This window comes from Ipomoea nil, unplaced genomic scaffold (assembly GCF_001879475.1).
Source record: "Ipomoea nil cultivar Tokyo-kokei standard unplaced genomic scaffold, Asagao_1.1 scaffold0317, whole genome shotgun sequence".
Taxonomy (NCBI): Eukaryota; Viridiplantae; Streptophyta; class Magnoliopsida; order Solanales; family Convolvulaceae; genus Ipomoea; species Ipomoea nil.
Window position 1 is genome coordinate 984,535 of NW_017616745.1, and position 19,555 is coordinate 1,004,089.

The following is a 19,555-nucleotide window of genomic DNA, read 5'->3' on the forward strand; positions in this document are numbered from 1 at the left end:
TAGAGCTGTCAAAATGGGACCAACTGAACGGGTTGGATACGTATGATGAGTTGGACTCGTTTAGCTCGATTTTTAGATGGATTGGGTTGGAGATTTCTCTAGTTCAATTCGGCCCATTTAGCTTTGTGAAATATATAAGTTATATGGGTTGATTTGTAACTTAGGGACTAACTTGTATAACTCATCACCGTTACCCCAAAGCAGAGATCGGCCCGCCGTAGGGTAGGTTGGAGGCCTAAATTGGGATAATTCAATTGTGAACATTCAATATGTAAATTGTGTATTTTGAATCTGGATCCACCTTGCAAGGTGGACTCTGGTGACTTGGTCCCATCGTGTTATAATCCGTTGCATGAAACTTTGGGTTGTTGTTTTGTGTTGTCTTTCTGCTGAAAGCTATGATCTTGATATGTAATTATTGAAATTTATTGAAAATTCTGGGATCTGGTGTAATGATAGATTTGCAGATCAAAGATGAGCTTGTAAGGTTGTTGCTTGATATTAGTGGCTGACTTGTAGTTCTGACTATTTAAATCTGCGTGTTTCTTTCATTCATTGACAGCTGTTGGTTCTGGTCAAACATCACTAGGGATAAAAGGTAATTCAAGACCAAACTAGCAATGGCCAATGGGGATTTATTTGGATGGATAATTAGTAGATATTTGAAAATTTTGCATTGTTTTATGAATATATTATATACTAAGACCACTAGTAGATATTTAGTGTTTTTGACAATTGGAAAATTTGTCGAGAGCCAAGATTGTGGTTAATACTCATTTTTTGTCAGACCACGAGGTGTCCTAAACAGGTCCTAAATGTAGGAGGTACCTTTAAGCCCGTACCATACTAAGACTAATCCCCGTTCGCACCGGGCCAATCCAATTAAGGGGCAAAGTGCTGGCCAGATTGGTTTTTCCATACAAGAGGGGACTCGAACTCCCGATCTCTCTTAAGGATGTGGTTAATACTCTTTGATAGACTTTGTTAGGGTAAATGGGTAATGGTGTAACCTTATTATAATACTAGTTTTTTTACGCGCTTTGCGCGAATGGGATAATGCCCAATGATTATTTTTAAATAAGTATTTCACAGTATATCAACGCAATATTATATCGGAGATGTTCATGCATATGTAAATAAATATTGAATTTGTTTATTTAAATCGGTAATTCAAAATATATAAATGCAAGATAATATTTATTGAATTTTCTAATCGATATTTGGTAGTGGTAGTTTTCCCCTACATGTTTCATGCATTGTGAGATGTGTGTCGTAGGTTATCATGTGAAAGTATTGAATAAAATATTAATATTTATTATATTTGTATAAAATACTTGGTAAATAAATATATATAATGTATTTTGTATTATAACTTTGATATTTAATTACAAGATAATGTAAAAAGAAGACAATGGACCATGCAGTGAATATAATAAATTGATAAATTTGAAGGTAATGAATCTTTGAATTGTGGAAAATAAAGATAATATAACTAATGAAATTATATCTATTTTTAAAATTTTTATAATGAATAATTTTTTGTTTTAAAAATAAAGGCATTATAGACATCTAATTCTAAATTATAATTAAATGCATATGTATTATTTTGTTGTTGTAGCTACTACTTTATTTTATTTTAATAAGAGTAATAAAGTGGCGTATATACTTTTCATCAACAATAATGCAATCATTGATTTTTTTTTTTAAATACATACAAAAAATATTAATGCAAAAGTATAATTGAAATATTAAGTTTTTTTCTGATCTAAATAATCAAAAGAATATTAAGTTTTTTTTCTGATCAAATGATTTTTAAAGTTCTTGATTTATAATCTTTGATGCTTAACTTTGAATGTTATGTATTTAGGCAGACTAATTATTTGAACAAAGTTTATGTTAAATTTTATATTATATATATTTTAAATATATTTTAACATATTCGTAGTATATGTTTAACAATTATTAATTGGGATGTGGTTCGAAACTGAGACTTTTCTTATAGAAATTAATGTGTAAGTTAAAATAATAAATACTTAACGGAATATTCCGTTACTAAAGTTTATGCTAACGGAATTTAGGTTATTTAAGGAAAGAAAATAATATAATAGAGGGTAAATAAGGAAAATTAATAAAAAATACTAAAATAAAAATAATATGAACCATTCATTTTAAGAAGCAATAGTATAATATGAACCATTCATTTTAAGAAACAATAGGACCGACATTTTTTTTGTTCCAAAGGGCCTAACATTATTGGCTCTTATTAGAATTGTAGATGTAGATGTAGATGTAGATTGTAGATAGATAGATTGTAGATGTAGATTGTAGATTATAGATTATAATTGCTGTTCTATGCAACAAAACATCATTAGTTCATTACCATTGTTGGTAATACACAATGACCTCACACATCTATGATCTACCCGATTGATTGCAGCTTCAAATGGTGTTGTTATTGCAGCCGAGAAGAAACTACCATCTATTTCAATTAGTTCATTTTGTTCGAATGTTTTTGAGTTCCACCCAATCAGGATTGACAGAATTGTTAAACCGATACTATCGTTAGATTAGAATGTAGAAGTATACCCTAATTTTGCTTGCCCCTATCCTATTCCCATGCATACTAGGACTTTTTTCTCGGTCTTTCACGTACCTTGCCCAACATTTCAGAATCGCGCCTTGACGGTTTGAGCCAACGCTATTTTCCCGGTTCACCATTCTCTCAACAACACAACAATTAAACTTGCCCATCAAACATTATATAAAAATTTATTGCAACGTTTCGGATTTCAACGGTTTGGAGAAAACCGTTGAATTATCAAATGAAAATTTTGACGTTTTGACATGATCAAACGTCAAAAAGACGTATCTGTCAAAATTTTAGCGGATCCATCATTTATCAACCAAGCCCATATCTTATAATGTAAGCATCATTAATAGGGTGGCATTAGTGCATATAAGTATTTCCACAATAAATGAAGAAGACTTCAAATATTAGATAACATATAGATATATAAAGGAATCAAAACAACAAGCTCTCGTAGCTCAGTTGGTTAGAGCACCCGTTTAGTAAGCGGGAGGTCTTGAGTTCGACTCTCAACGAGAGCATTTTTGCCCAAACTCACAAAATTTTTGCCCCCACAAGCCTACAACCTTCCTTGCATCACAGTTAAGGTATGGAAATAAATACCACTGATTAGCAGAATGTAATCCTTAAGTTTTAAGATTTGTTGTATCCAATCATTTGAGTCTTTGCAGCTACATTAGATGTTTAAGATTAGAGTTATGACAGGATGATAAAATCTTTAGTGGAAATCCTATGAATTCAATTACTGGTTGTGCACTTATACAGTTGTACAAAGGTTCTGTTTCTATAGCCGTACAGCTTATAAGATACAAGATTCCAGTTTTAGTTTAAAGAATTGATTAAAATGGAGGTTTCCATTAATGGAAGCTATCTAAAACTGAGGGGCTAATGCTCTTAATTCACTCTCAAGAAATCCCAAGTGCATGTATAAACCTGGTGACTGGGTTATTCTTTAGCCATCTTCTCTTCCTTTTCCTTGGCCAAAGTTTCTGTCTTTAAGGGTTTTCTTTAATTTTCCTGTTCTGGAAATGTTTTGCAGCCATTTTTTTATATATATATGGGGGTTTTCTTTGGTAAAATGCATCTCAAATCAACCCAGAATATCAGTCTTGAATCCCAAGTTCCTCCATTTATCAAAGGTAATTTCTGTAGGATTCTTGTTTGTCTTTTCTCATATGTTGCTTTGTTGGGTTTATGAATTATGATGATGGGTAATTAGTAAACAGTGTATTATTTAGCTGAATTGCATAAAGTTTGAATCTTGAAGCTTCTGGAATTGTTTTCTGAGATGATATTTAGAGGGGCTGTTGTGATCTGTTGTTCTTGTTTGTTCACAGGCATAAGCTAATAACATGGTGCGCAAGAATCAGGACGAGAAGAAACTAAAACTTAACCAACCAATTCTGTCAGTAAGACGATCATCGGGGAAAGATGACAAGAGAAAGATTGATGATTCTTCCCTCCATACTGTTCCTCAGCCTGTTCTTTACAGATCAGAATCCAAGCTGGATCCCGTGAGGAGCCCAGGAGTTGTGCCGTTCGTCTGGGAAGAGAGCCCGGGAAAGCCAAAGGATAGAGTAAAACCGCAAAATAATAATACCACGGGGAGGGTTCGTGTTGTTCCAAGGCTTCCCCATGGGAGAGTGGCTAAAACTAACTATCAATGCTTTGATAATAGTGAGGAGGAGTGTGAGATATCTGAGGCAGAGAATGATGATGAAGGGTATGCAGAGAGTTCGAAATCTAAGGTGTTGTTTGTAGATTGTAAAGCGGGGAGTTTTAAGGGCTCGGATGAAGAACCAGACAGAACAAGTTCAGAAACTCGGGATTTCGTGATTGGTCTGTTTCTGCCAGCAACTAAGACAATGGCTTCAGAAACACCTCTATATGTTCCCGGGAAGCCAAGAACGAGAAAGAATGTGGCCAAGGCTGATAGGCGGCCTCGGTTGCAGCTAGAGCCGAGTGGTGGATGGCATTGTTACCAATCTCACGATTGTGAAGACGACGAGCACAAACATGAAACCTTATTCCCTGCTAAAGCCTGTGGAGTAGTCCCTCGATTATGTGTGAGAAGCTCGATCTTCATCCTGAATCCTGTGCCTGCAATGACTGTAAAAACTCGGGTGCACACCTCTCCCGGGAGCAGGCAGAGATACTCGTTTGCTCGTTCATGCACCGGACTAAACGATGAGGTAACTTCTTCACCTTCAACCTTCCTCTCTTCATCACATTAGTCTTTTCCCCTTTCTCCCTTTCTACACTCATGTTCAGATTATCCTTTCACAGCGACCAACTTCTGGTTTAACAAAGCAGAAATCACAACGTTATGCCCATAGCGAACCGCCTCAAACACATGAAATAAAAGCTGTTCTTCCCACACAAGGATTCGGGGCTAATCCCAGGCTCGATGCATTGAGGGTATGCAAAAAATTCAGCAGAAAACTTCAGGAGTTACTGGCCGATCACAGTGGCTCAACGCGAGAAGATTCATCTCCAGTTCTGGGATTTGATTCTCCTGTGACAAAGATGAAACCACAACAAAAACCCATCCTGGATTTTTCTTTCAGAGACAAAACAAAGCCTTTTGTTCAAGAAACTGTGAACTTTGATATGTTAACTTCTGGGTATGAATCAGGAAGGAATCCAGTGAAGGATTATTATGGAGAAGCTGATAAGCGTTACGAGCTCACAATCACCTCTCTCGATTCTTCTGACAGTGAAGAAGAAGATGAAAGGTCCATAAAGCAGGAAGCTTTAACAAGAAAGTTAAAACAGTCACAGGGAATGATGCATTTGGAGGTTCCAGCATCTCCACCTTTGCCCAAATCTCCATCAGATTCATGGCTTTTCCGGACCTTGCCTTCATTGTCCACTAAAACTTCACCTTTAAGGCCATACCTGTCAGAAAATCCAAGTTCTGTGGTGCAATCTGGGGATCCCCATTGTTAAACATTTACAATGTTGTTGGAACAAACAGTACATGCATTTCTCTTACAATGAACAAATAAGTGTTATATATGCGCCAAGAATGATGATGCTGAAGCAGTATGTTGGATGGCTGAATAGAAACTGATATGGAAGGAGACAATTCAGGATGAAAGTTCTTCTTCAATAACCAACAACTTCTTTTTCTTTTGGGTGATTGTGTTGGGGGGGGGGGGGGGGGGGTGGGGGGTTTATATATGTTAATATAATTCCACTATTTCTTGCTTTATGGATGAACAAAGGATTTTGATAGAATCTTACACTGGGAATGGTTAGTTGATCTACAAGTTTTGCTAATGTTATTATAAAGTTTCAAGATAGTTATCAACTCATATATAAGTAAAATGTTTTACTGAGTAGGTCGAACAATTGGTTTGGTAACCACAAGGTTCCAAATTCGACTCCATATAAGAGTTGTTTATTAACCTTCTTGGTTTGAACCGATCAGTTATGGACAACCTAGACTAATTTACCTCTTTGTGATCCTTTGCTGACTACAGTCACAAGGTTGGTTTTGCCAAAAACGCATATTCGGGTAGCGGTTGCAGGCTTTCCCATAAAAAAACAAAAAAAATGGTTACAAAAATATTATATCATAAATATATTTTCTTATTAAAAAACAACTAACATATGGTGATGGCAAATTATGACTCCTGAAAATAAGATATGAGGCTGAAATGAAAAGTGCAGCTAATGTGTAGCAGTTCACAAGCAAAGCAGAGCTTTGGGGAGAACAAAACAGAGAGCAATTTTTCTTTTCAAATAATAGTGTCTAACTGCCCACTAGTTCCAAGGTGAGGGCAGTAAACTAATGTATGGTATTTTGGTATATTAATAAATATGTACATATGAAATGCCTATTCTCAGACTACCACAAGTCTCATTATTCTCACATTGATTGGGACATATACCATAATTAACCTCACCAATCACCAATACCCGAATGAACAAGTGCTCGACGTATCCAAAATCTGATTCGACAAAAACAAAATGAAGCCTAAGGTTTAATGGCGCGCCCCTTGTACTGCGCTCTCCGAATTACAAAGTCATCGGGAGGCTGAAACTCTTCCAACCAGGTCACTTCTGAGATTGTGACTCCATCTACCTCAAGCTCGCCTTTACAAGGTAAAGAAAAGATTGCACCAACATTTTAATGCTAAAACGAGTGTGATACATAACGATTGACAAATGATGTCATAATGTCCCGTTTACCTGGAAGATCCCCTTTGGGAGACTTTCGGAAGTAAGTGCAATGCCGGCCATCCTTAGAAGAGTATGGTGGAGAGAGAATGTCAAGAAACGCACAAGGGGTAATCGCTTTAAAACAATGAATATTGCCGCCATTGCTTGGATAAAGAATTGTGGTACCAGATGGATCACTCATCTCACAATCTTTCACAACCCTTGCCGGTCTTGCACCTGAAACGCATTAAGAACTTGTAACAGAGCAATTAATGAGAGTACCAAAAGCCATCATACATGAGAAGAATAAAAAAATCTGTCATAATGACAATTATGTCTATACTCGATTAAATTACCTTTAAGGATGTATCATTTCAAACAAATTTTAACCAAACTAATTTGCACAAGTATAGACCAAGTCTTGTACATATTTTGCAGTTATACTAGAAAGAACTGTAATATCAATGATCAAAAGCCATAAATTTTTCTTTTGGGGGGTGTACCCAGAGTTTCTACTGTCGGACACAGTGACTAATCCCCTCGCTAGATTGTAGGCACCTCTTTTGGGTGGGGGCAGCGGGCCTTGAGATTTTAGGCTGCTCCATACCCAAAGCCAAGGATCAAACTCTTGACCTTTGGTTAAGGATAGGTGAGTCCCTTCCACTCAACCACACCCCCCAGGTTATAAAATTATAATTTTAACTTTACATGTAATGACTCTTCAAGATATGTTACATGAATACTCCTTTGCCATGACCATCTAGATGGTATGCTAAAGAGCTGGATGTACTTGCTGCTTAAACTAAACTAGATGAGTACATTTCATCATTGCACATCTCATCTAATATGGAATTAATCAATCACAGATCTGATTCTCCAAACTATATGCAAGGTGAGTCATAGTTCATTCATCCACTTCGGTGAAAATGCAAAAAAAAAAATAAAATAAAAAATTATAGACATATTTGTCTAGCCAGGGACCTATCAGGTCCATATACAGCTATCCATAATTATGCTTAGCTTTAAATTCCAAATTTCTGTTTTGCCAAGCTTCAAGATGAATTCTCAACTCTTAGAACTACTCTCATGCCCCTCCAAAAAACATTTGCTAGAAAATTTTGCATAAGAAATAAATCAAATAAATAAAGATCCAAATATTCAAAGAGAAGTAAATGGCCAATGGAACTAGAAACTAAAAGTTCCAGAGTCTGGGGTGATCAAGCATGAACCAATTAGTATAGTGCTGTAGTTCAACTCAAAACTTTCAGATGCAAAATATTCACTTCAAATGACACACCTTGAGATGGATCAGAAGGCCCTGGTACATCCATCCAATCGTATGCTTTCACTAATAAAGAACCATACAGTAGCTTACTTAACACTGTCATCCCAGGATGGTTATGAAGAGGAATGACAGAGGAAGGAGGCATGCAGAATATTCCGATCTGTAAAAGTGTTCAACACACTTCCAGTGACAGAATAAATCAATAAAAACCCAGTAAAAAAGATTTGAAACACTTACAGAAAAGCTATCACACTCATGTAAATGCAGGTACTTGATAGTTGGCATTGACCGAAGATTTCCATTACGCACACGCACAGTACCAGTCCAACTTCGTACCGATTGTGCCTCCTGTTCAAGACCGACATCAGAAGGCTTGATTTTGTCTGAAATAAAAAGAACACCACAAAAAAAGTTAATACTTTACAGCATGAGATATTATTAGATGCACCAATCTTACTGGCTACGCGATACCACTCCAAAACTAATTACCATAAGTTTGTAGAAATTGTGTGTGAACCATTGGTGTTAGGCTCAAGCTTTTGGGCAATTAATTGACATCGTGTATCCAAACTCTAACTGCCAACAACTATGTGCGGCCACAATGTCACATAGCTTATGTTTGAATAGCTTCAGTGCAGTTAAACATTCAGCCTATCTGTTTATGCCATTCATTAGGTTGCATAGATTCACTGCAAACTAGCTTGTGCTAATGCATAGAATTTCCACATAAGTCAGTCTAATGACAAGGGAAAATGAGCATGATGGTCTGACCCAAACTAAGCAATCTGCCTCTCCAATATTTCGCCAAACAATTTTATAAGCTAATCCACAGTTCAAATACACAAAACCAATGCTGGGTTGATCACACTTGTCAAGAACTCAGATCATCTTAATCTAAATTGCAAATACAGTTTCCGTTTTCAGCAAAGGATGGTAGAACTGAGTTAAGGATTGTACAAAGCCCATGTCATAGCACATTTTTTCTGTGGTGGTAAAAGAAGAAAAATCATATATCACTAGTCTGATTTGTCAAACTGTCAGTGGCATAAAGGTTACATGCCTCTAACCTGAATTCAAGGGCAACTGCAATACACTTCCGATGGGGTCAACGGATTTCAAGAAAATAATAGTGTATGTGCGCACATGTGTGCTCGTGTATACTCTTAGGTTGTTTAAGATTGTTGAGTGAATCCACTAAAAAACGTGAAATTTATATTTAGTGGGGTCAAAATGTCAAACTTAATAGAAAAGTGATTAAAAAGAATCGCAATATATATTCCAAGAGACCAAAATGTAATTTACATTTAATGTAGACGGAATTTCAAATGTCGTATTAATTTTTTTTCTAAGTTGATTTATTAGAGAGAGAGAGAGATGAGTGTGTGTGTATCCCACTGATCCAAATCCTGCAATTTCCCCTGCTTGCTTTCAATCTTTGGGAAGGTGATAAAAAATTTCCTTTTCCTTTTAACCTATTGAAGTTAGCACATTTGACATCATGAGTGGTGTTGTTCTCTTATGAAAATTGAAGCTACTGCATAATTTCATTTTTTTTTTATGTCCTACAAGCAAATCTTCAACCAAGTTCTATGAAATCAAAAGACAAGAAGTCTAAAAGAGAACATACATCTGAAAAATCCAACTAAACTATGAGCTACTACATTGGCCAACCAATCCAATTAAACTATGAGCTACAAGTTCAGCCAACCAGCAAATGTTTGGGTACAAGGCAATTCTCAACTAGATCATATTGATAAGTTTACAGCCAACTAGCCAAGCAACATGACTATCCTACAATTTTCTCACGTTTTACCTTTTCTAAGGGCTCTCTTCAACCTCAAAAAGGTGACACAACTGATAGGATAACATAGAAATGTTCCATAATATCATTGTTGAGGATAAATATAGCATAATATTTGTGTATCCTCACTAAAACCATAAACTTTTAGTTAAGATAAAACATAACATTCTATATGATACCAAAACATGAAAAAGGCCATGGATATGAATCTTGCATGCTGCTTGTGACCAAAATATTTATGTTTTTGGCCCATCAGAAAAAAGTTACTTGGCCTAGATGTTAGGGACATGTTGAGGATAAATATAAAGTAATAAACATGTTTTCTCATTGACTGCTTAAATTTTTAGCTAAAGCAACAATGTTATTCAATAATCATAAGCATAGCTAACTAATTTGAATTTTCTTCAAAATTGTATAAATATAAAGTAATAAATGTGTGTTCCCACAATCTGCTTGAATTTTAGCTAAGGCGGAACACATTATTCAAGTTGAGCATAGTTGAAGGGCATAATAATTATTCCTACTTCAATTTCAGGCCCACAATTAGCAAGTCAAACATATCCAGCACCTAGCCTACTTGGTCCATGTGGTCCAAAACCTAGCTTCACAAGCCATATACGGTAAGTTCAAGAATACGTAATCTGATAAAACAATCCATAAGTTATCATATAATAGAATCTATCAGCTTAGAAATAAATAAATTAAGTACAAACGAAAGCAAATAGTATCACTGAACTGACTACCAAGTCACATGGCTGATTAAAGTGATCAACAGGCTTGAAAGCAGATAGCATAGTGTCAAGAGAAACTTAACCAGCTACTAGAGTTTATGAGGAAAGCATTAAGCAACCATCAATGCGTTGCATCCTCCTACCTAATAAAGCACGGACTTTTTCAAGAGCATCTTCTGAAACCGGCCCATTCGTCGAAAGTGCTGCCTTGCAAGAATTATAAAGCTTTTGTAAAGCTGGCATGTTTAGCAAACTTTATAGAACTTTCACACCAACCACGGCGTAGGCACTGAGAAAATGGTCTTATTGGTCGTAAGAGCTAGCTAAACACGAAATTCCTGTCTGAAGGATCCTCTATTTCACTGAAGACCCTTCAAGAACATAATTGGGAAAATCCAGACTTTATATTGCAAAACCAAAGAGACGATTTTGCATCCACATGTTGCTCAAATGATCCACTTTTGCATTGTACCTTCAGTGCCACATACTGAACAAAGAACACAAATATAGAAGTCAGCATTTCAAACCCAAAACCGAAATTCTGAAAACTTTCAATCAAAATCTTAAAGGACACATTTCCTATTTCCAGCTGCAAATGCCTAACTCTGCAACCATAGACTATCACCAATACAGCATTCTAAATTTCTAATCTCAAAGGCAACAAACAATTAAACTGATTTACTATGTACCCCATTAAATTGTTCAAAAGCCATATTCCATACATGCCAAACCAAAAAAAAAAAAAAAAAAATCTAAATCGGAAACGCCAAAACAAATCGAAAATGCACAAAATGCTGCACATAATTAAACGGAACGGAGATTATGCTCCAAAATTTAGTGATCACTGAGCTGGAAAATGAACACATCAGACGGAAATGCAAATTAGATCATTACAAAAATCACAAATTTCAACTAACAATTAGAAAGTAATAGCGCAAGCGCATATCAATACAATTATACAGACAAGTACGTATATGTATATGCATATGTATATGTATATAGGAATAGCAGTAACGGCGTTCATGGACGGCTGCAAGTACAGTGAGAGAGAAGTGACAGTGTAGAGAGTCGTACCTATGCGAACGTTAGCTAACAGAGATGGCGATGGAGGAAGGGGAAAGAGAGGGAGATCGCGCGAAGAAAGGGAGAGACGACGATTGATTGCGTTAGCGTAAAACTTGATCCTGGGCCCCCTTTTTGGAGCTCCGGCAGAGATCCGACCTGTACTGCTTTTCTTTGTCAAATTATTCTGTGGACCCGGGTACACCTTGCAAGGTAGATCCGAATTTAAAGATACATAATTTACATATTAATGAATTGTTTGGTTGGATGTAGTTGGAATTCAATTACAACATAATTCTTTAGTCACTCGAATTACACTGTTTTTTTTTTTTATTACAAAGGAAGGGGGATACCCTCCCACATAGAAGAGCAATCCGATACCAGTGGACCACAAGCCACTTGGGGTGGTAGAATTACACTGTTTGGTTTGAGGGAATTGCAATTCTTCAATGAGGAAAGGAAAGAGAAAAGGGAGAAAAATGACTTTTTTTACCTTTGATTATTATTAGCATTATTATTACACAATGACATTTTAGTCTTAATATCACTTCTTCCATTCTCATTTCCAATAATTATATTTCTCCCTCTCAAACAATGTAATTTGAATTTATACTTTATTCCGACCATATTCTTTTTCCATCGAATTATAATTCATTCTCCCCAGTTCGCACATGGGATTTGGAATCAGAATGGAAATCAAATACTTGGTAATGATATGAGTTTTGGTGAAAGTATTTTACATCTTTGATAGTAATGTAGAATTATAATGATTATCAATATTGATATATGTTTGGTTATGTATGACCATATAACGGGAATAAAGGTTTTAAAACTACCAAAAAAAGAAGAAGCAATTTATCATAATATAATGACATCCAAAGCACTACTATAAACAATATATATATATATATATATATATATATATATATATATATATATATATATATATAAACACTAATTTAAACTTAAAATTATATTACCAATAAGATGGAATGATACATTTTCAATTACGGAATGAGATTTTTAATTGGAGGGGTAATCAAATTCCGTGGTTATGTTTTAAAAAGTTGTCAACTAAACACTAACTATGATTTTGATTTTCATTCCTAGTGTATAAACACATGAATCAAACACACCCTAAATGTTCACAATTTACATTTTAAAATTTTACAATTTGTGATGATCATGTATTGTATTCACAAATTCTTAAAACTTAAAAATACCATTTATATTCTAGATGTTCACAATTCCAATACTAAATATACACAATTTAGAACCAGTATCCACCTTGTAAGGTGGACCCTGATCTATGGTATAACAACTGACTTTTTTTTTTTAATTATTATTTTTAACTTTAGAACAATTATTATTAAATTAAAAAAGAAAAATTAAAAGATAAAAGTCAAATAAATCTTTTAAATTAATATTGATTGTATAGTAATTAGATCTCTATTTTTTACTATGTATTCGGACTCCGCCCCCAAACTCTATTTCAGAGTACTTTGAATAAATGTCATGCCGGCTCCTTTCAAAAAAAATTTCTATTTTTAAAAAAAGTTATGTAACTTTTTAATTATCAGGACTATGTGGTCTAATGGTACTCGAGTTGGACTTCTATTTGGAAGGTTGTAAGTTTGAGCCTCAGTGGAGGTGGTTCTTTGTGTTTCAGTAGGTTGAGAAAGTATATGAACAGATACTACAATCTAATAGAGCTAGTAGCATTCACAAAAAAATGTAATAATTTTAATTTGGTCGTAGTGGTAATGATATAAAAGTAAATAAAGTGGCATCTATAGCAGACTAGCGAGAGCTAAATACAAGTATCCATCAATTCCTGGAGACTTGAAAGTAATGCTTGATTTCTATAGGATTTGAGGCATAAAAAAATTAGACTCTACCTGAAAATTAACATATATTTTCAAATCTATAAAATATAAATTACGTCAAGAACCAGATCGAAAATATTAATGCTAAATAACATTCAAATTAAAAGTTTTTAAAAATTTTACATACACAATAATAATTAAAAAAAATTAAGTATTTTTCCTAAATGCAAAATAATTAATAACTTCATCAATGCTTTCATAAACAAACATACTTTCTCAACCTATTGAAGGCTGGAGCTCAATCTCATGATCTCATAACCTCTCATATGAGAGAGTTACTATGTAGGCTCTGTTTGGCAGAGCTTATTTAGGAGCTTATAGCTTATTAGCTACTAATAAGCTATAAGTTCTGTTTAGTAATGTTCCCAAAATAAGCTCCTAGCTTAAAATAAGAGCTTATTTTGGAACGCTACCTTCAAAATAAGCTCCTAGCTTCCTAACTTTTTTTCCATCTTTGTCCTTATTATTTTAAAGAAATGACTTCTTTTATCCTTTCCAATTAAAATCATTTTCTCTTCTCCTTTATCAACTTTCACCGTAATTATTATTATTATTATTATTATTATTATTATTATTATTATTATTATGGGATGAAGGAGATTTGCAACAATATTGCTACTTCATTATGGATGCTAGATCATGATTATGCTAATAGTTTTATTTCAAAATGTTAATTTTTTTTTTTTGAAGAAAAAATGTTCAGTTTTAATATGTAAACAATCTACTTTAAATTTTCTGAAGATGTCAGTTTTAGTCTTTTTATATTTATCAGCTTATCAAAAAGGTAATTTTACCAAACACTTTCAATTATAACAGCTAGCTTAACAGCTCTTCAGTTTTCAGCTCCTAGCTTATAACTTTTCAGCTTTAAGCTCCGAGCTTATAGCTTTTCAGCTAGGTTTGCCAAACAGAGCCTACATGTCATCTAAACACAAAGTGCTTGGCACGAGGTATAATAATATATAAAAACAAATAAACAATTTAAAATCAAATAAGATTATACTTGTGTTTTGCTTAGATGACACCTTTGTGGTTCCCTTGAGAGAAAATAACATGATTCAATAGATATTACCTTATAATAGAATCAATAGTATTCAAAAAAAAAAATTATTATAACATAAAATTTTATAAAACAAAACTTATAGACATGGACTTAAGTTCAAGTGTATAGAGTACACATGAAGTACATACAATTTTAAAACCTAAATCTTAAAAAGTTGGGCAATCACTTGCAAGTGAGAGCCAAACACAAAGCTCCATCAACACGAAGAGCCCATAACTGAACATTCATCCCACTTCTAAGCTTATTTTCTTCTTTGATTCTGTTCCAGCTACTTGAAAGCACGTAAGAGATGCTCGGAGGTCCACTTCGCTTATTCATCACCCACCGTCTCAAGCTCACCCTCGTCATTTCCCTCGCCGGCGTTATAAACATGACGTCCTTGGAACCCACGTTCTTCCCGTTGCGCGTGCGCAGCTGAACCTCTTCCTCCTCCGTTAGGAATGATTCCTGTAAACGCTTCGTCGGAATGGAAAGGCGGTTCTGGGTGTTGCTCACGTCAGTGACCGTGAGCTTTTTCTCAATCACCAGTTTCGCCGACACCTCGCGGGTTTCCGCCAGGCGGAGAATTGCGTTCTTGATTGTCTCCGGCAGCCCTGCAGGCGGTGGTGGAGAATTGGGTTCTTGATTTTCCCCGCCGCCGCGCTTCCGCTTCTTCTCCGCCGCCGCTGCTCCCTCATTCCTGGATCGTCTCTTCCTTTTCCGGTTCGGAGAAGGATTCAATCCCATCGCCGCCGTTTCTCCGCCGTCCGGGGCGGCGGCGATTCGTGGTTTAGTGGTCATCTTTCCGACCCGTCTGAGTTTCCTCAAGCAAATGCCCTCCTTATCCTCTTCTTCCGCTATCGCAACCTTAAAAACTGGTTTGGGTTCATCGTTTTTGCCGCAGGTACTAGGGTGTTCATCAACAACATTAGCAATCTCGTCACGTAGATAGTACTGATCGGTGTCGTCGTCGTCATCATCAACTTTCTCCGGCAACAATGCCTGTTGTTCGACTTTACATATCGCAAGAAGATACTCGAATCTGTGAGAAGACGTCGGAATAAGGATTTTGTTTTCGATGTCTTTAAGAGAAACAACCATGATTTCAAGAACTCAGAGTCTAGAGAATTTGTTTAAAGAAAATATGATCTGATAATGTGGTTAATTGAGAGTGAATTGAAGATTAGGGTTCAGGAGTGTGTGTTATATACTTATATATGGGAATCACGCTGATGAATTACTTTCCAAATCCGTTTAGGATTGGGGAATCAGAACTCAACAATAATTACTTACTTTCCAAGTCACATTAGAAGTCCGTTTGAAAGTAATAATTGTTGACTTCTGTTAGGATTTAATTTGGAAAGTATATACCCATACACACGATTCTTGGATACTTGTCCTAGCAAGTCTGATCCTATCAGTTAGGGCATAACAAAAAAAAATAATAATAATAATAAAATTGATCCTACATTGGAATTAATATTTATTTTCAAACCTAAAATTTAAATTATTTACTTAAAGAAAAAACTATTCATCTCAAATTAAATAAATTGAAATAAGATTTGATTATTGCAAGTTTTTTAAAATTTAATGTACACAACAATAATAATAAAATTATTTTTTTTAGTATTTTCATAAATGCAAAAAATTTAATGTACACAACAACCAGCATTCCGTTATCCTGAGCAGTGATTCTGGCATTGATAGTGTCAATAATTTCGGCCATATCACCTTGATCTGATTCAAACAATTTATGAAAGTAGCTTTGCATAACCTGACCAGGGCCGGTCTTATCATTTTGAAGGCCCAGGGCATAGCAACAAAACAGACTCTATATTAAATTAGTATATATATATATATATATATATATATATATATATATATATATATATATATATATATATATATAACTAAAATTTAAATTAAATAAGGAGAAAATATAATTGTCAAATAACTTGAAATAAGATTCACAAGTTTTCAACTATTTTACATGCATACACATGAAAATAATTATAGATGCATTCCTAAATTTGAAATAATCAATAACTGCATCACCACATCCGTGCTTTCATCAATAAAGAATTATAGTTTATAAAAATGAATTAAATAATTTAAAACCAAATGAGCGCATAGACATGCAATCACATTATTATTATTATATAAATAATAAAGTAATTATTAATAAAATTTTATAAAACAAAACTTACAAATAAGAGCATAGCATAAAATCTTAATTATTGGGAAAGTAATAAATAAAAACACTCAAACGCGACAAAAGATATTCATAATAAAATATGAAACATAAATAATTGGATAAAATAGTTTGAATAAAATAATAAAATATGAAACATAAATAATTGGATAAAATAGTTCGAATAAAAAACACATAATAAACCACACATCTTCTATATTGATATCATATTTATAAATTTAATTATTTTCCCTAAGTGCAAAATAACCAATAACTTCATTAGATCAAATAAGGTTATAGACATTCACAATGTTAATTAATTATCAAAGAAAATTTCAATTTTGGTCATATGACTATAGGTGCTTTGTTAATTTAAGTATCTGACTTTCAAAAGTGTCAATTTAGTACCTTAACTATGTAATTTTTGTCAATTCTGGTCACTCCCGCCAAATTGCTGGTTAAATTTCGCCGGAAAATTTTAATAGTTAAAATAATGAGAGTATTTTGGTTATTTCACACCTCTTTTCTTCTTCCCGGGCGAATCCATCTATTCCACCATTTTCCGGCGAGAACCAGTGTTAATTTATTTTTACAGATGCGGCTTCGACATCTTCGAAACTCTCATCGTTCACTCTCGATGCCAACTCCCAAGTAGGGTCATCCATGTCGTTGAAGATGATGCAGATTGGGACCCTGATTCACAACCTCGAGATGCGGCCCCATCAAGGCCTGAAACTAGTCCGAGGATGGGGCACCGTAGTGAAGATCATGACCGAGCCAAGCTCTTCGTCCAGGTACTGCGAGATCAAGCTCCCTTCCGGCGTGAAGAAGTTGATCGATGTTCGGTGTTGGGATATTATCGGACAGACACCGAACCCTGAGCACGCTTCGAAGAAATTGTACAAGGATGAAGCGACGACAACAGCTTCAACCCTAGTTCTCGACGGAAAATGGTAGAAAAAGATGGATTCGCCTGAGAAGAAGAAAAGGTGTGTGAAATGACCAAAATACCCTCATTATTTTAACTATTAAAAATTTTCGACGAAATTTGGCCGGAGTGACCAAAATTGACAAAAATTGCATAGTTAAGGTACTAAATTAACACTTTTGAAAGTCAAGTGGTGAAATTAATAAAGCCTCTATAATCATATGACCAAAATTGAAATTTTCTCTTAATTATCACAACAAATAATAAATTAATTACTCCCCTTCAAAATAAATTAATTAGTCATAACATTTCATAAAACAAAACTTATAAACATGGACAGAGCCAAAGATTGAAATCAAAATACTTGGATAATATGAAAAGATTCTAATTGTAAGGTATGTTTGATTCGCACATGATAATCGAAATCAGATTAGGTATCAAATACTTGTCAATGTTAATGGGTTTTGGTAAAATTATTTTGAATGTTTGGTAGTAGGGTGAAATTGAAATGATTACAAATATTGCTATTTGATTGCATGTATGAGAGGAATAATAGAATGAAACCTTTATTTGATTAGAGGATGAGTTTTCTAATTAAGCATAATCAAATCCATAACACTTTGATTCCCATAGTTCAAGGGTTAGAATACATATAGAGTACAGTACATGTTGAAACGTTAGTTTTAACACAGTTTTCCTAAATCTTGAAAGTTTGGGCAATCACTTACAAATGAGAGCCATTAACAAAACTCCATCAATACGAAAAGCCCATAACTCAACATTCATCCCACATATAAGCTTATTCTGTTTTCTGATTTGGTTCCAGCTACCCGATAGCACGTAAGAGATGCTCGGAGGTCCACTTTGCTTCTTCATCACCCACCGTCTCAAGCTCACCGTCGTCATTTCCATGGCCGGCGTTATCAACAGGACATTCCTGGACCCCACGTTCTTCCCGTTGCGCGTACGCAGCTGAACCTCTTCCTCCGCCGTTAGGAATGATTCCTGTAAACGCTTCGTCGGAATGGAAAGGCGGTTCTGGGTGTGGCACACGTCGGTGAAAGTGAGCTTTTTCTGAATCACCAGTTTCCCCGACACCTCGCGGGTTTCCGCCAGGCGGAGAAGTGCGTTCTTGATTGTCTCCGGCAGCCCTGCAGGCGGTGGTGGAGAATTGGGTTCTTGATTTTCCCCGCCGCCGCGCTTTCGCTTCTTCTCCGCCGCCGCCGCTCCCTCATTCCTGGATCGTCTCTTCCTTTTCCGGTTCGGAGAAGGATTCATTCCCATCGCCGCCGTTTCTCCGCCGTCCGGGGCGGCGGCGCTTCGTGGTTTAGTACTCACCTTTCCGACCCGTCTGAGTTTCTTCAAGCAAATGCCCTCCTTATCCTCTTCTTCCGCTATCGCAACCTTAAAAACTGTTTTGGGTTCATCGTTTTTGCCGGTACTAGGATGTTCATCAACATCGTTAACAATCCCGTCACGTAGATAGTACTGATCGGTGTCGTCGTCGTCATCATCATATTTCTCCGGCAACAATGTCTGTTGTTCGACTTTACATATCGCAAGAAGATACTCGAATCTGTGAGAAGACGTCGGAATAAGGATTTTGTTTTCGACGTCTTTAAGAGAAACAACCATGATTTCAAGAACTCAGAGTGTAGAGAATTTGTTTAAAGAAACTATGATCTGATAATGTGGTTAATTAAGAGTGAATTGAAGATTAGGGTTTAGGAGTGTGTCTTATATACATATAGGAATCACGCTGATGAGTTACTTTCCAAATCCGTTTAGGATTGGGGAATCAGAACTCAACAATAATTACTTACTTTCCAAGTTACATTAGAAGTTCGTTTGAAAGTAATAATTGTTGATTTCTGT

At 35.3% G+C, this 19,555-nt stretch overlaps 2 protein-coding genes and 1 non-coding gene across 4 annotated transcripts; 2 read left to right on the forward strand and 1 right to left on the reverse strand.

Moving 5' to 3' along the window:
* Nucleotides 1-3,034: 3,034 nt before the first annotated feature.
* On the forward strand, nucleotides 3,035-3,108 carry TRNAT-AGU. Its single transcript has one exon. It is a non-coding gene; the product is annotated as a tRNA-Thr (tRNA).
* Nucleotides 3,109-3,533: 425 nt separating this feature from the next.
* Nucleotides 3,534-5,723, forward strand: LOC109168038. 2 transcript variants are annotated; one of them, XM_019317098.1, is made up of 3 exons: nucleotides 3,534-3,726; nucleotides 3,925-4,779; nucleotides 4,859-5,723. In XM_019317098.1, the coding sequence occupies exons 2-3, from the start codon at nucleotides 3,940-3,942 to the stop codon at nucleotides 5,534-5,536; spliced, it is 1,518 nt and encodes a 505-aa protein (XP_019172643.1). In that variant the 5' UTR covers nucleotides 3,534-3,726; nucleotides 3,925-3,939; the 3' UTR covers nucleotides 5,537-5,723. The 2 variants fall into 2 exon arrangements, with proteins under 2 accessions (XP_019172643.1, XP_019172648.1); XM_019317103.1 differs by having other exon boundaries at nucleotides 4,874-5,723.
* A 572-nt stretch (nucleotides 5,724-6,295) lies between these two features.
* On the reverse strand, nucleotides 6,296-11,803 carry LOC109168064 (plant cysteine oxidase 4-like). The gene is made up of 6 exons (XM_019317120.1): nucleotides 11,646-11,803; nucleotides 10,715-11,058; nucleotides 8,277-8,422; nucleotides 8,052-8,199; nucleotides 6,785-6,991; nucleotides 6,296-6,688 (listed from the first exon to the last, which is right to left on the reverse strand). Exons 2-6 carry the CDS (start codon nucleotides 10,812-10,814, stop codon nucleotides 6,570-6,572), a joined length of 720 nt encoding a protein of 239 aa, XP_019172665.1. The 5' UTR covers nucleotides 10,815-11,058; nucleotides 11,646-11,803; the 3' UTR covers nucleotides 6,296-6,569.
* Between the last annotated feature and the right edge of the window lie 7,752 nt (nucleotides 11,804-19,555).